This window comes from Giraffa tippelskirchi, chromosome 1 (genome assembly GCF_054371585.1).
Source record: "Giraffa tippelskirchi isolate mGirTip1 chromosome 1, T2T-mGirTip1v1.2.pri, whole genome shotgun sequence".
Taxonomy (NCBI): Eukaryota; Metazoa; Chordata; class Mammalia; order Artiodactyla; family Giraffidae; genus Giraffa; species Giraffa tippelskirchi.
Genome location: NC_137275.1, coordinates 144964951 through 144982454, shown reverse-complemented (window position 1 = coordinate 144982454; position 17504 = coordinate 144964951). Strand labels below are relative to the sequence as shown.

At 34.6% G+C, this 17504-nt stretch overlaps 1 protein-coding gene across 12 annotated transcripts in view; it reads left to right on the top strand.

Annotated features, from left to right (window-relative positions):
* The window catches only part of DENND4C (DENN domain containing 4C), a 110550-nt gene that overhangs the window by 53485 nt on the left and 39561 nt on the right, over positions 1-17504 (top strand). For 7 of the 12 annotated variants that reach the window (XR_014056239.1, XM_081498712.1, XM_081498766.1 and 4 more), the window contains exons 13-20: positions 2828-2973; positions 4696-4731; positions 4821-4951; positions 6836-6968; positions 9288-9494; positions 13497-13625; positions 13806-13950; positions 14227-14373. Coding sequence is in view for 11 of the 12 variants with exons in the window: in XM_081498712.1 (XP_081354838.1) it covers positions 2828-2973; positions 4696-4731; positions 4821-4951; positions 6836-6968; positions 9288-9494; positions 13497-13625; positions 13806-13950; positions 14227-14373 (1074 nt within the window). In the remaining variant the exon portion in view is untranslated. The remainder of the gene's footprint in view (positions 1-2827; positions 2974-4695; positions 4732-4820; positions 4952-6835; positions 6969-9287; positions 9495-13496; positions 13626-13805; positions 13951-14226; positions 14374-17504) is intronic. The other 5 variants (XM_081498781.1, XM_081498775.1, XM_081498741.1 and 2 more) reach the window with 1 other exon arrangement.

Sequence of the window (17504 nt, the reverse complement as noted above, 5' to 3'; positions counted from 1 at the left end):
AATTATTTAAGGTTAAGGAAATGTTTTTAATTTTATTTATTTTATTGAAGTATAATTGATGTGCAATATTTATATGTTACAGGTGTACAACACAGCATAGTAATTCACAATATTTGCAGGCTATACTCCATTTATGGGGGCTTCCCAGGTGGTGCTTGTGGTAAAGAACCCACCTAATAGTGCAGGAGATGTTAGAGATGCAGGTTCAGTCCCTGGGTTGGGAAGATTCCCCGGAGGAGAGGATAGCAACCCACTCCAGCTTCTTGCTTAGAGAATCCCATGGACAAAGGAGCTTGGCGCAGGCTACAATTTGTAGAGTAGCACAGAGTCAGACACGATTGAAGCAACTTAGCGCGCGCACACACACACATACACACACACGCCCTCCATTTGTAGTTATTATAAAATACTATATTCCCTGTGCTGTGTGTCCTCATAGCTTATTTATCTTATGCATGATAGTTTGTACTTCTTAATCCCCTACCCTTATCTAACCCCTCCCTGCTTCCCTCTCCCCACTGGTAGCCACTAGTTTGTTTTCTATATCTGTGAATCTGTTCTTTTTTTATTATATTTACTAACTTGTTTTATTTTTTAGATTCCATATATAAATGATAATATAGAGTATTTGTCTGTGTTTGACTTGTTTCACTAAGCATTAAACTCATCTATGTTGTTGGAAATGGCAGAATTTCATTCTTTAGGAATGAGTGCTAAGTCGCTTCAGTCGTGTCCGACTCTGTGCGACCCCATAGACGGCAGCTCACCAGGCTCCGCCGTCCCTAGGATTCTCCAGGCAAGAATACTGGAGTGGGTTGCCATTTCCTTCTCCAGTGCATGAAAGGGAAAAGTGAAAGTGAAGTTGCTCAGTCGTGTCCGACTCGTAGCGACCCCATGGACTGTAGCCTACCAGGCTCCTCCATCCATGGGATTTTCTAGGCAAGAGTACTGGAGTGGGGTGCCATTGCCTTAGGAATGAGTAATAGTCCATTATGTGTATGCATGTATGTGTGTATGTGTGTGAGTGTGTATCACAACTTCTTTATCCATCCATCTGTTGACTAGTTAGGTTACTTCCTTGTCTTGACTATTATAAATAGTGCAACTATGAATATTGGGGTGCATATATCTTTTTGAATTAGTGGTTTTTTTTCTTCTGGATATATATCCTGGAGTGTGGAATTGCTGGATCATATGGTAATTCTGTTTTTAGTTTTCTGAGGAACCTCCATACTGTTTTCCACAGTGGTGCCATCAATTTACATTTCTACCAACAGTGTATGAAGGTTTGCTTTTCTCCACCTCCTTGCTAACGTTTGTTATTTTTGTCCTTTTTGATGATAGCCATTCTGAAAGGTGTGAGATGATGGCTCATTGTGGTTTTGATTTGAATTTCTCTAATGATTAATGATATAGAGCATCTTTTTATGTTCTTATTGGCCCTCTGAATGTCCTCTTTGGAAAAATATTTGAGGAAAGATTTTTAAAATAAGAGACGTGAGTATACTGGTTACTAGCTAATAAAATTTTCCAGAGAACACTGAAAGAGCTGTATCCCAGATTCATGGTGGGCTTGGCCTTAGACAGGAGGAGGGTCATACTCACTGTAAAACATGGTAAGGAATAAATGATAGCAGAAAAAGTCATAGATTTTATAATGAGATAATGTAGTTCTCACTTAATATTTTTCATTTTCTCTGCAATGTAAAGTATTACCATTCAGGGATGAGGGAGAGAATGTGGAGGGAGACCATTTAAACACTGAAAATAACTGTGAAAACATGAGTAAAGGAAAGTTCAAACTCCAGAAATGTAGTGTGATTACTGGTCAGGGATAAAGGTATAAGTTAAGTGGTTTTGATTTGCCTAGTTATGTAACTCCACCCCCCACCCCCCCAACTTGCACTCAGCCACACTGGTGCAGATCCAGAGAAAGCAAACAGTGTATTGCGCCAGAGCTAGGTTATACTAGATGAGTTTGACAAAAAAGACAAAAGGGCATAAAAATTGAGAGTGTTGACAAGAAAATAATTTAAATGGACATGGAATCAATGTTAGATAAAGATGTGAAGATAGGAGGGTGCATGTAGAATGTAAAAGGGTGAATGGATTGCAGATTACCTCTCACAAAAGGCTTGGTAGGAAGAACTTAAGCATACCAGATAGACAGGAGTAACTGTCAGAGAGTAATTTGTAAATTAGAGATTTGGGAGGCAAAGCTGTTTATAGTGCTACCAAGAAAAGTCCAGGTAGTATGAAACTATATATAGAAGTTGGTGATTGAGGTGGAGTAGACCATAAATTATTGAAAGTTAAGGAATTAAAAACTCTCTGAAATGTTGGATAGTTCGTGTTTATGGGTGTCAAAGAATGATGATGGGAGGAGTTGGAGAGAAGACCTTGAATTAGGTGCCCTGCTCTTCAGTGGATGAAGGAAAGAGTTTCTAAAGTCAACAACTGTCTACAGTTAGTCGAGGAATGGATAAGATAATAGCCAGAAGAGCAGAAGTTTTTATAAGATGATACAGAAGCAATTGTCTGGTAGCATTGCAGAGGAAAGATTTGACCCTTCCTGCATGAGAGTATGTAGAGTATCAGAAATTTTCTACTTGAGATCTACAGGGCTAGAGACTCCTTATAGGAGATTCAGATTTCAGTGAAAAGGTTAATGGTATAAGTTAAGAGTTTTCATGGTTGATTTAGGCAGAAGGGACTATGGTCCCTTTGTATATGTATGTATATAAAGATAATATATATACAAGTTTAAAAATAATACATCTAGTTCTGCTTTGAAATCTGAATTTAATTCTAATTTTATTTTCTTCAGGATTTTTAAAAAGTCGAGATCGTGCCTATACAAAATTCTACACCCTTTTATCCAAAACACAGATTTTTATTCGTTTCATTGAAGAATGTAGTTTTGTAAGTGATAAAGATACTGGATTGGCTTTTTTTGATGACTGCATAGAAAAGGTAAAAGTTTGTCCTGTAAATCAGTATTGAAGAAAAGCTTTAATGATTTGTTTATCTTTATAATCATTATCGTTTTATTAGCCCAAATGACCTGAGGAAAGCATTGAAGTTCTGGTGTTTCTGTGTGTGTGTTTGTGCACACGAGTACACATGCAAATGTTCAGCGCTACACTTGATATAAGAATTGTTTTCCTCTGTGGCATCTAATACTACCAAACATAGCTGATTTTTCTCTTTGAATCTCACCTTCGTTTTGTATTAAGTACTAAGAACATCACTGAAACTCCTGAATCTTTTTTTTTTTTTTACATGACTAAGATAAGATTTAGTAGTTCATTAAAAAAAGTTTAGTTTTGGGAATTCCCTGGTGGTCCAGTGATTAGGACACCTCGCTTTCACTGCCAAGGGCCCAGGTTCGGTCACTGTTCAGGGAACTAAGATTCCACAAGCCACACAGGGCAGCTATGAAGAAACCTCCAAAAAACAAACCAAAAAAAAGGTTAGTTTTGTGGGTAATGGAAATCCTGTGGGTTTTTTGTTTGGTTGGTTGTTTTAGTGTCTTTCCAGATACTTTTGCTGATATATTTCTTTTGTCCTGATGGAAGCTGTTTCGAAATATGTTAAGGCTTTACTCACTCATAAAAAGTTTTAAGTTGACTTTTAAAAATTTATATATTTTTGGCTGTGATGAAGGGCAGCATGAGGCATTCATGCTGCATGCAGGCTTTTTCTGGTTGCTGAGCGCAGGGGCCACTCTGTAGTTGTGGTGCGAGGGCTTCTCTTTGCAGTGGCTTCTTGTGTTGTGGAGTATGGACTCTAGGGTGAGAGGGGTTCAGTACTTATAGTACTCAGGCTCAGTAGTTGGGGCATATGGGCTTAGTTGCCCCACAGCATGTGGAACCTTCCCAGACCAGGGATCAAACCCGTGTTCTGTGCATTGACAGGCAGATTCTTAACCACTGGATCACCATGGTAGTCCTAAGTTGATTTCTGACAGTGATAACTCACATATTTTTTCTCATTTTTCATAGAGCTCTTATTTTTGCCAGGTGGGTTGTAGGGCTTATTGTTTATGCAAACTAAATTTATAAAATTAGTGATTGTATCAGAAAAAGGTAGAATATTATGACATTGTAATTTTATAGTCTCCTAATGATTTGTGTATCTTAGAAGACTTGCATAATTTTCTCCCATTACATCAGTGTGATCTGAAACTCTAGGAATATGATTTAAACTTTTCAACATTTTTGTTTACTTAAATATTGATAGTCCAGTATCATTCAGTTAGAAAAGCTTGGATATTGTCAATCACCACTCCAATATGCTTGTCTGGAAAATTCCATGGACTGAAGAGTCTGTGGACTACAGTCCATGAGGTCACAAAGAGCTGGACGTGACTGAGCAACTAAGCACAGATATTATCAATCAGTAATGCAGGAGTTTGTTAATAATGAAATTTTTGGTTTGAGAAACCAGGTTCTTGTGATTGCCTATCTTTTCCTTCTGAAGAGGGATATATGAACAAACTAGTCAAAATGAATTGTTTTCTATCCTAATAGTCAAAAGAGAAATATTATACAAGTATGGGGTCTACCAAATACATTGTGAAGTGTTTCATACCTGCCTGGTGTTAAAAAAGAATAGTTTTTTAAATTAGAATTTAAGATAATCTCTATTAAATTCACAGTAGACATTTTCACTGAGAATTCTTTTTTTTCCTAGTTGTTTCCTGATAAAGGCGCAGAGAAAACAGATAAGGTATATTTTTTTCTTAAGTACAAGTTTCAACATTTTAGAATCAGGTCTTGATTATATGCAAATTAATTGAAGAAAATAATTATTTTTAGGTTGACTTTGATTCAGCAGAAGATACCAAATTGATAGAGCTAGATGATTCACAGAAAAGTGAGCACACTGTATTCATAATGCCTCCCGAGCCACCTCCTGATGACGGAAAGGATCTGTCACCAAAGTACAGGTACCAGGAATGGTTCTGAAGTTGTTTGGGTACAATTTTACTAGTTTGCTCTTTTGCAACTATTAGTAGATATGTATATTGATCATTTGTAAAGGTCGTTTTCAAAATGTATTCTGTGAACTGGTGGAGATGAATATTCTATGGAGATACCACCAGGGGTTGTAATTTAAGAACCAGACAGCCCTGTTTGAAGGGAAGCCAGATGCTGATCACTATTAACCTAAACATATACTGCATTTTAATCTTTAAAATTTTCATTTCTGAAGAAGAAAAATATTTGTGAGGATCCCCTCCTTTTGGGGTGTTTTGTTGTCAGTGAAAAACTGTAAAATTCTTACGCATTAGTATACTAGCTATCACTTAAGAGTAGAGGGCCAGGAATCACTCTTTATTAAAATAAACTTAGAGAATTTAGATGGGAATCTTTTAAGAAATTAAAAAGTTTGTTTATTATTATGATCATGGTAATACTTTAATACATTCAGAAAACCACACAAAAATAATTAGCACATCATTTTAGCACTAGTACTTAATGTCTGTTAACAATCGTATGTATATCTTTTTGTCTTTTTTGTACATATATTTGAATTTACTTAAAACAAATATTCATTTTGCACATATTTGTTGTGATGTGTGTTTACCTTTAATGGTCTGAATATTTTTCCATGCCAATAAATACTTTTGTGCCATATCATTTTGAATAACTACATTGCATGCATTTAAACTAGTTTCCTGTGGAATTTATTTGTAGTTCTCTGCTATCTATATCTTTATGTGTACACACAGTTATTTTCTTAGGCTGTATTCATAAAAGAATTTCTAGGGCAATGGGAATATAAAAGAACTGTTGTCTAAAAATAAAATTAATATATAATCTCACTAGGAATGAAGAATGTATACCTGAGATTGATTTAATTAAGTACTCTTGATTGTGTGTCAATTATAGAAAGAGAGCTCTTTTTTTATTTTGGCTTTAATCACTATACATTGGAATGCAGGTATTGACAAATAAGTAAATCAGGTATTGACAGATAAGTAAATCAAATAGGAAAAGGTAATATATTTCAGAAGAAAATTGGCCAAAGGAAATAAGTAGACAGTTTCTGAGAAGAAATCCCAATAGTCAATAATATGAAAGTATGTTAAGCTTTTCTAGTATTTAAAGAAATGCAGATCAAATGATGAGTAGAAGCATTTTTATTCTATCAGCTTGAGGATAGGCTATCCTACTAGTTGGAGTGTATTTTGGAGAGTAAATGAGTATAACCTCTCTGGAAATAATTTGACAGTGATTATAATAATTTTTATTTTCTTGATAGACATTTACCATAGAAAACTTTTATAGGATCTTATTCTAAGAAATTAAGCAAAATATTCACAAAGATAAATGTACACAGATACCTAATTGCAAAAGTTGAGAAATATCTTACAAATGTCCAACAGTAAAGAATTTGTTAAATTATGAGACATCCCTAATATGAAAATATTATGGCATTTTTCCTTTTATATGAATACAAGGTACTTTTGTAAAGAAAAAATTACAAAGTATGTATACTAAATGTTTTAATATAAATTATCATTGAATACTTGTGTTCTGTTGAAAGAGTTATTAATTCTTCAGTCAAAATATCAGGGCTTTCTGTGTTCTAGGGATTGGTTGAAAATAACGTACAGGATGAGGAGGAGCCAAAGTTTCCATGTAGATAGTCTACTTATCTTATAATTAGATCATTTTACATATTTGGAAAAGAAATGTGTATACAAGGATTTTGGAGAATAATGTTGGTTACATTTGAGGCTTAGAAACATTCACCTAAATTCTGAAATAATATGAAGAGTTAATGTATTTTAAATCAGCAGTTCTATTTTTGCTTTTTATTTTAGTTACAAATACTTTCCAAGACTGGACCTTAAGCTTTTTGACAGACCACAGGAGTTGAAACTTTGTTTTAGTAGACACCCTACTGGGAGTAGCATTACAGACAGTCCAGCTCTCATGGCTAAGAGAACTAAACAGGTCAGATATTCTTTATCTAATTAAAAATGTAAACTATGTATATGTGATATGTAGCTCATAGTTTAGACTTATCACCCACAGGAATTATTTGAAGATCCACTATGGTTGTTAATGAATTAAAATTGATTTCTTGCAACCGTACTTATAATTTGAGGGTGAAGGTTTTGAATGCTTATGTTTATCTTAGAAGCTTGGGAACTAAATACAGTTTTAGAAAACTTTATTGAAATATAATTCACATGCCATACAATTCACTCATTTAAGTATACTCGCTGGCTTTTAGTACATTCACAGGGCTGTGCAGCTACCACCACAGCCAATTATAGAACATTTTCATCACCCTAAAAAGAAAGCCCACACCCCTAAGCCGTTAACCCCCCTAGTTCCTCCATCTTCCATAGCCCCAGGCAATCATTAATCTCTTTCCTATCTCTATAGTTTTGCCTATTCTGGGCATTTCATAAAAATGGAATTGTAAAGTTTGTGGTCTTTTGTGACTGGCTTCTTTCACTTAGCAAAATGTTTTTAAGGTTCATCAGTGTTGCAGAATGTATCAGTATTTCACATATTTTTATTGCTGAATAATATTTCATTATGTGGAATATTTTATTTATCCATTCATGTACATGTGGTTGGTTCTTACTTTTTGGCTATTATGCATAGTAGTCCTGTAAACATTTGTGTACAAATGTTTGTGTGGTTATGTTTTCATTTCTTTGGGTATATGCCTAAGTAGAATTGCTGTGTCATATAGTTACACTGTGTTTAACCTTCTGAGAAATTGTCAGACTGTTTTCCAAAGTGGGCATACCATTTAAAATTCCCACCAGCAGTGGGAATTTCACCACATTCTTGTTATCGTCTGTCTTTTTGGGTTTAGCCATCTAGTACATATGAAGTGGTATCCCATTGTGATTTTAATTTTTCCTCATGGTTAGTATAAATATATTTTATACTGAATATTACATTATAAAGGGAGTTAACTTAGGACAACCTAGACATCTTGCTTTAATACTGTATTTGATTTAGGTATAAAGAGTTAAACTATGGTTGCTGCTAAGTCACTTCAGTCGTGTCCGACTCTGTGCGACCCCAAAGATGGCAGCCCACCAGGCTCCGCCGTCCCTGGGATTCTCCAGGCAAGAATACTGGAGTGGGTTGCCATTTCCTTCTCCAGTGCATGAAAGGGAAAAGTGAAAGTGAAGTCTCTCAGTCGTGTCCGAGTTAAAATCAAACATCCTTTATATATACACACGTGTGTATACTGATATTTGGGGGGGTCTCCAAAACATGGAAAATTTCAGAATGAATTCTTAGTTCAGGTTTTACCAGTTCGAGTACAGTCCCTCAAATCCTAGAGGTAACTTGAGGTGGTCTTTAATCTCATATAGTACACGGTTCTCTCAGTGTGTCTGAGGGGAATTTTCTTTAATATATATACTGTTATCAGCTTAATAAAAGGCAAGTTTTTTAAAATGGGAGAATTTTGCTACTAAGTCTCTAGATCTCATTTGCCCCAGAATTGTCTTTCCAGGCACATCTCTTGGAAATAGAATTCATAACAGTATGTTTATTTAGAACACATCCAGCAGAGGGGTCTGTAGTGCAAGGCTGACTGTCAGTCTGATGTGTGGAGGGCTCTATAGTTTCTGAATGTCTGTAGAGTTTGATAAAGCTCAGCAGATCTGATGCCTTTTCTCTCTTCCACCTAAATCAGAATGAAAATCAGAAGTAGGAAATATACCTATCATACTATTAGATAGGGATGTCTGTGATCTTTCTCAGAATATGTTGCCTGCAAAGGAATAGGTGATTTGAAAGAATCTGTGAAGGAATTAACACAGAAGGTAGAATACAAACCTTGGGGGATAACTCAGAGCACTCAGAGCATCTTAAACTTTTTAGTTGGGAGAAGAGGGAGAAGGCTCTGACTTTTCAAGAATGATATTATAGAACTCATAAGCTATGAATGGCTAAATCCCTTTCATTCATCAAACATTTGAGTGCCATATATGTGAAGGGCACTTAATTACCCATTATATTATAATAACATGAACAATATCCACTTTTAAGGAATTTCTAGTCTCTTAGGAGACACATGCTTGCCAAAAAAATAGTTAAAACACAGTATAAAGTGCTCCTATAAAAAGAACCATGTGGCACTAAGTAGGAAGCCATTCACAAAAGCAAAAATACGAAATGCTTGATTTCAGAGTCAAATTTTACATTAAATTCTTCTCTCCCTTTTACTTTTCACTTTTCCTATAATCCTAATAAATTGTAGTGAATGTCATAATTTTTTATTTATTCTCTTTCTAGGAGATAAAAACAGCTCATAAGTTGGCGAAGAGATGTTACACAAATCCACCACAATGGGCCAAGTGTCTCTTCAGTCATTGTTACAGTTTATGGTTTATTTGTCTCCCAGCCTATGTTAGAGTTTCTCATCCTAAGGTCAGAGCACTTCAACAGGCATATGATGTGCTTATTAAGATGAGGAAAACAGATGTGGATCCTCTAGATGAGGCAAGTATAACACTGAGTTGTTGTTACTAAGATAAATTCTGTTTGTATTTTTAAGAAAATTTAGGTCTCAGTTGCTTTCAGTAACCTCCGGTATTGTCATTAAACTGTTACCCTGTTTCATAGAGCTAATACCTATTGTTTATTTTTAAATACATTTATTTAAAAGTTATTGCTTTGAAATTCAGCGAGGATTGACTTACTTGGACCAGATTATTTACCCTTGATAAATAGAAAAAATATTGATTTAATTTTATTCTTGAGATAACTTTACTAAGAAGCAAATAGGCTTTTAGTAAGTGGCTTTCCACTTAGGACCTGTGTTGTAGGTGGATTACATAACGTATCTGTGATTCAGATATTATGTTTCTGAAGCTGGAGGTCTGAGTTGCTCAGCCTTGGCACTGTTGACATTTTGGCCCACATAATTATTTATTGTGAGGTCCTTTCCTATACATCTAGAATGTTTAGCAGTATCCTTGCCTCCACCCACTAGATGCCAGTAGCTCCATGTAATCAGAAGTGTCTGCAGTATAATGATATTTAGTTCCTTTCCTCAAATGGTTAATTTGATGGTTAAATCTGTTAATGTACATGTGTCTAGACGAGTACCTGATAGTAAGTGCTCAGTGAACAATGTGCTGAATCTCTTCAGGCTCAGAACCATCCTCAGAGATAGGCGATGGTATTATCCAACTGACAGCTGAAGAAACTGAGTTACTGATTTAGTTCTCCTCTTTGCAGTTTTTCCCTTTAAAAATTATTTTTGTGTTAAAATAACTGTAAATGATATTAGAACCAGATTAGAATTTAAAATATAAGTTCAGAGTAATGGGTATTTGGGAAGAAGGAGACAGCACAAGATTTGAAGAGAAATATAATTGAAGAGGGGCACAAGATAGGCTAATTTTTATGTTTAACTAATTTTTTCCTCTTTTAAAATAAAAAAGATCTGAAACTAGTAAAGCATGTACCTTATTAAGATTTAATAATGCTTGTTACCACACTAAACTTGTTTTTCTCGAACTATTACCTGTATGTTATAGAAAACTTTTCAAATACGAAGATAGAGTTACAGAACAAATACTAATATATCCATTCTCACATTTGATTACATATTCTCTCATTTGATGTTTATAAAACTGTTTGGAAATTAAAAGTGTTTGATCAGTTTTAGTGTTTTGTACCTCATACGTTTTAATGTTTTACAAATTTATTCTGATAGTTTTTGCATCTAAGATATATTTTAGGATATATTTCAACTTTGTGAAAGCATATCATATTTTTAAAGTGTTTTAGAATATGCTCCATGAGAGAGCTAGTATGAATTGTTACTGCACTGTAAAGTCAAAGCACATTACTTGGTTAAGTTTCTTTGGTAAGTTCGTAAGACAAATTTTCTGAAAAGTTGTTTCCTCTATATGTATGTATTAAGGTTCTACTGTTGTTACAAGTAATTACATTTTCTTGTTTTCTAACATGCGGCAGATACAACTAGTAAGCTAAAAAATGTTTTTAGGTTATTTTCCCAATAAACATTCTGATAGGAGGCTTAAAATTTGGAGGTTAATTTGTTGTATTCCTACTTCTAACAAGTTGTATTGACAGATTTGTAGTCCCCTGAAATAATTACATCTCTACAACTGGAGGAAAGAAGTGTTTATTTTAAAACTTTAAGGATATATATTTGCTTGGCATATTTGATGCATTTTATTTATTGATTACACATAGGATTGCACATTAAAATTTTCACAGTATTTTTGTATAATTATTTCCTTTGTTATTCCCAGCAACTCTTTGAGGCAGTTATATATTATAATGTTACATTTTACAAAGAAAGAAAATTTGAAACTTAGATGAATGACATACATATAAGGCCACCTAGGAAGTAAGTGGTTTTGATTTTTAGGTTGATACTCCATTAGAAACCACTGTCTCATTCATATGCTTAATGTTTGTTTTAATTTGACAGCTTTGTAATCTACGTGTTATGTTTGTAACGAAGATTTTTCAATAAAACTCGTAGAGACCCAGAAATAGCATATGCCACGTAGGCTCAATTAAAGTTAAAATGCATAACGTGTTTTGCTTTTAATACCATTTATTGAATTTTTAATGGAAATGAAATGTTTGTGTCAAGCTCATTCTTACATGCTGGTCTGATTTGGAATGTCCAAGACAGCTTAACTCAAATACCAGCCTAGGTACCTTGGCAAGGTTATCTGGAAAACCAGGCTCAGATGGACCCCTCCATGTGATACTTGGGCTTTTCCTATGATAGCTTAGCACTCCAAGAGCATGTGTTTCAAGAGAGAGAAGTAGAAACTGACCTTTCTTAAGGCTTAAACCAGGAAACTGGTACAGTTGTCACTTCAGGCAAATCCTATTGGTCATGCAATCTCAGAGGCTTTCCCCTTCAATTCAAGGAGAAGGGACAGAGCCCTCTCAATGGGAGGAGTAGTAAAGAGTTTGTGGCCATCTTTTATCTACCATAAATATCCAAAAGGTATCATGTTGTAGGCAACAACATACTGCAATTAGGAAATTATATCCCTGACATTTTTATTGTTTCTTTAGTTAGGTGTCTGCCTCTTATACAAGTAAGCCTGGAAGTTTGAAGGAATACTTTGTCAATTTCAGAATAAATTGTTGAGAATGGTTTTGGAAAATCCAGATTAATCCCAATTTGACACAGAAAGTGATTTATTTCTTCATGACTCATAGAATCTTAGAGTCGAATAGAACTTGAAGGTATTTTAGTAAAACTTCAACGTAAAACCTGAGATGTTGGAAGTCTGTAACATATGGGACCTTGTCTGTGCTTGAGCTGGCTCTATTAGAAAGTGTTTTATGCTGAGTTCAGTTCCACCTCCTTATGGCTTTTTTGGCATTGCAGAAGTTGTCAGTGAAGTGACAACACTTCAGATATTTGAAGAACTCTCTTGTGCCACGTTCTTCTTAATCATGGCATACATCTTTTATATAGTAAGAGTTTTCTTTAACCTAGTCATTTGTGAAGTTGCTCTGATAATTTCTGAACTCTTCTGCTTCTGAATCAAACTCTTCATTTCTAGCTATGTGTGTGTGTGTGTGTGTGTGTGTGTATATATACACTCATGTTTATGATCCTCTGCTGCTTCACATCTCTTTCCCTCCTTCATCTCTTGAGTTAAATATCCTTTCTCAATTCTTTTTTCTCTTCCCTTTTAAAAGGCCACAACTTGGCTTATGGTACTGTTCACAGTTGTTAAACAACTCTGTTATAAATAGAGACATTTTACAAATCCCAAGAAGAGTAGCTTTTTCTTTATATTTTCTTATTCTCAAATTAAGCTATAGTAGTTTTTCGCTGCTGTGTTCACTCCTCTTGTAAGCTGGCTAGCCTCTTTGCCAGGGATCCGTAAAATTACTGTCTCATTCTTCATGGTTTCTACTGTTATCTTCCAAATGTGAGATTATAAACTTTTAGGAGTTGCCAGTTGGATTGTCCTTTTATGATCAATTCTGCCCCTCTCCACTAAACGCATATTCTCAGAAAAGCCATTGCTAATAATATTACAGTGTTTTTAACTTTCTTCTTTTTTTAAGAAATGGGTTTATAGAATTCTTTTTGTTATGTAGGGATCCTAGAGATGCTGCTTTTAATTCCTTTAGCATAAAATATAAAACATGATTTGGGAGAGAGCCATTTTAATCACGTGTAATTTTAAAAATGAATTCCTTCTCAAATTATGGAAAATAATAGTTGGTCTCTTTGTGTAAATTTAGTTACTGAAACCAATGGTATGTGTGCCCATAGGTCTTATATAGAAAAATTAATAGTGCTGGTACTTCCATTAATGAATAGGTTTTTAGAATAGTTTACCAAGACTCTCAAACCAGAACAAAGGACAAAAGAGTAATAACTATTGCTTGATAACTTTGACAGGAATTGAGTGAAGTCATTTTAAAAGCTTTACAAGTCACAGACTGATATGCTAATGCTCTGATGTTATTTTTTGTTAGGTGTGCTATCGAGTAGTGATGCAACTTTGTGGACTTTGGGGTCATCCTGTTTTAGCAGTGAGAGTTTTATTTGAAATGAAAACTGCTAAAATAAAGCCAAATGCTATTACTTATGGCTATTATAATAAGGTAAGTAGGATTGACATTAGGCAATATATGCTGTTTAAGACTGACAAATTTCTATACATTTTATTATTTAGAAGATGTAGAGGTTTGGGAGTAGAATTCTTTTTGTGTATATCGTATGCGTGTGCATTTAAGAATTGAAATATCCTAATAACCATACTTTAACCGTTATTTTGCCTCTAGGTAGTTCTGGAGAGCCCATGGCCTAGCAGCACTCGCAGTGGTATCTTCTTGTGGACGAAGGTACGGAATGTGGTGCGCGGCTTGGCACAGTTTAGGCAGCCGCTTAAAAATACCGTGCAAAAGTCACAGGTCTCCTCAATATCAGGTAATACATGTGATTGGAAAGATAACTTTCTTGCCAAACCATAAGTTTTATACGCATATGAATTTTTAATTATATGAGTCAGAAAACAGAGGTGAAATTCTAGTTGATATTTTCATATACTACTAAAGATAGAGGTTGCCTTAGCCCCAAATTATTTTCTTCCCTCACAAATTTAGAAAGTATTCTGCAACTTTAAAAGAACTGTGAGTCACTCATGTTTAGTTTCAGAGATTACCAGTGAATGAGTTATTGAATTGCTGTTGTGCTTATCTTCAGCGCCCCAGAATGCCACAGGTGGAAGTGATGGGGACACGGTGAGCCACGGTAGCGTGGATAGTTCTAATGATGCTAACAGTGGGGAGCACACAGTCTTCGTCAGAGATTTAATCAGGCTTGATTCCACTGACAATCACTCTAGCACAGGTACTAAAATCTGAATTCACTAACCCTTCACTTAACTCTCACGTTAAGTCTTCCATTTTTTAAAAAAGCTTTTACCTTCCTCTTTCAAGTTTGTGCAGTATGAGTACCTTAAAAATACCATGTATAAATAAGGGGAGAGGGTACACCTCTGACTGCAGATCAAGTCTCTTTATTTCCTGTAGTATAAAATTAACTTCGGAGTGCTGTACCAAAGGCTCTCAATGGTACTTTGTGTCTGTTCATCATTAATTTGTGCAAGTATATGATATAATTGTTAGGAATTATATAATAGGCCTTTTGTTTTAAGTATTGTGAGCTGAGAAGGTTGACTGCTAGTAATATAAATTGCAAGACTTTTTTTCATTAAGTGGATAATAGTTATTAAATATTTGAATTATAAATATTAAAAAGGAATGAAAAGAAGTCACACACCATGAGAAAAAAGTATTCTTTGCTTGGTCATTACCTTAAATGACACTTTTTAAAATCTGCAAAACTGCTGAAGTTTTGTAGTTTTACATACAAAGCCATGGGCGTTCAAAGCTCTATCCTCTGAAGTTAGAAATAAGCTTAATTAAAGTAGCATATTTTACATGTGTGTTGCACATCCTTCTTGTGTTTTTTCTTTTTGTTGTTAATTGTTAGTATCTCAAGCTTTTCTTTATGAAGAACTCTGAGTCTTAATTCCTGTGCTTCATCTGATGAACTTGTCTCGATGACTGAAGTTTCCTTTTCTCTGCTCTTTGTTGCTCTGCTTTATGCTCTGTGCTGTTTCTGGGTGCTGCATTTGTCCTTGGCTGTTATGGTGTGGGGTGCAGACAGACTTGTATGACGTGAAGCTATGGATACACGTGTGCATTAATTCTACCCTTGAATGTTAACCACTTCAGGTAATTTCCCATTTATTAGGTTAAACTTTGCTGACATGCATGGGTGGGGGAGAGGCCTTTTGTTTTAAGTACCTTTATAAGTAGAAAGCAATTTTAGTTTTCTTAGCTTTTTCTCCTGTATAATCATATATGTGCTACTGAAATGCCCAAGTAACTTTATGATTAATTTGCAAAGCATATTTGTTATCTTATTTGAAAATATGCTATGCCTGTCTACAGTTCTTATTTTGAGGGTGATTTGTAGCATCATTGTGTCAAATAGTTCTATGGGCATTAAAGATTTCAGTATTTTAGCTGTTGAGGTAGGTTTTGGTTGCTAAAATTGATCTGCTGATTCTTGTGCTAGAAACTACCCCATGATTACAGAAGCAGGTATAAGTTGGTGAAAGTCAACATAAAACCATAAGTTACAATCCTGTTTGTAAATTAAATTTCTTTCAACATGTAGGAATTTTCATGAGACTTTAATTTGAAAACCACCGTATTTTACTTCCTCGTATATTTTTTTCCTCGTATTTACAGAATAAACTGATTTCATTTATGAAAAACCAAGAAAATAATTTGTGGTATGAAACCATTTCACCACTTACAATAATAATTATTATTATAGTAAGCACTCTCCTTCTCTCTCTAGATTTTTAAGTTGGTCTCCTTTAAGGGAAAAAAAAAAGATCTAGTAATACTGGGAAACTGCATGAAGATTCTGTATGCCTCAGTTGGGGAAGAAATTTCAGATCCCTTTTTCATATATTTCTCTTCAGTTACATTTCAAATGACTGAAGCTCTAGTATTGAATTTACTGTGATTATGTCTCTGTAGAATTGCTGGTGATGTCATTTGATACTTTTGGAAACCTCCAGCCCAGATGCTTAAGTTACTCTTTTCATGAAGGATTATCTCATAGAATCTTTCCATTTGGTACCTGATACTGAGTCAGTTAGCTTATTGAAGGCATATCTGAGTTTACTCAGTTTACTCAGTTCCCAGTCCACTGTCCATTTCGTGGCACCATAATGTTTTACCAGACTTTCTGAGGAGCCAATAAAAAAATGACTGAACGTAGTCATTCTTAATAGCAGTATTTTTATAAAATTTTTTTTAAAAATTGAAGTACAGTAGACTCACAATATTGTGTTAATTTCAGATGTACAGTTATTTAGTTATATATATATATATATTCTTTTTCAGATTATTTTCCCTTATAAGTTATTAAAAAATATTTAGTTCCCTGTGCTATACAGTGGGTCCTTGTTGGTGATCCAAATAGCAAGTTTTTTAAGTTTCATTCTTTTGTTATTGGCAAAACCATAGTTTCGATGGTACTTTAAAGAGCGACAGAAAGTGAAAAAAATAAAAAGTGGTAGACAGTGGAAGTCACTATATTTTTTGTTTTATGTGTTTTTCATTGACATCCTTGATGTTTCCCTAGTAACTTGCCTTTATTTCCTTAAATTTATTTTATTTCCTTAAAATGACGGAACATTAAAGCCAAAGTAGACTTTTAAAGAACTATTTTGAAATCACTTTAAACTTATTAAATGTTTCAAGAGTAGTACAGAGAACTTTTGAATAACTTTTATCTAGCTTCATTCACTTCTAGGTTAACACATTTATCATTTTCTTTCTGTATGCATACACACATTTTTCCCCTCAAATTATGTGAGAGCAGTTTGCATACATCTTTCCCTCTTACCTCTTGATACTACAGTAGTGTTTGATCTTACATGACTGCAGTATAGTTTACAAATTCAGGGAAACATTTATATACCACTTGAATGTATAGTTGTTATCCCAGTGTTGTCAGTTGTAATGTCCTTTATGGTACTTAACTCCTTCTCCTTAGTCACCTTTAACCAGCATAGTTCCTCACGTTTTCTTTGTCTTTCATGATCTCGACCTTTTTGAAGAGTAAGTCAAGTTATTTTGTGAAATGCTGCCAAATTTGAGTTTGTCTGATGTTTTCCTGTGATTAAATTAGATTATGCATCCATGGCTCTTCTGCAGAAATGCTGTTATAGGCTTCTGAGATGGTCACATCTCAGAGGCCACAATTCTGTCTGTTCCTCATTGGTGGTGTTGGTTTTGGTCACTTGGTATCAGTGTTTGGTTTCTGTTAGTTACTATTAGCCCTCCTGCAGATAATAAGCCACTTGTGAAGAGATACTCTGAGACCAAGCAATAATATCTGCTTTTTCATCACACTTCCCCTTTTAAGTTTAGCATCCATTGATAATTCTTGCC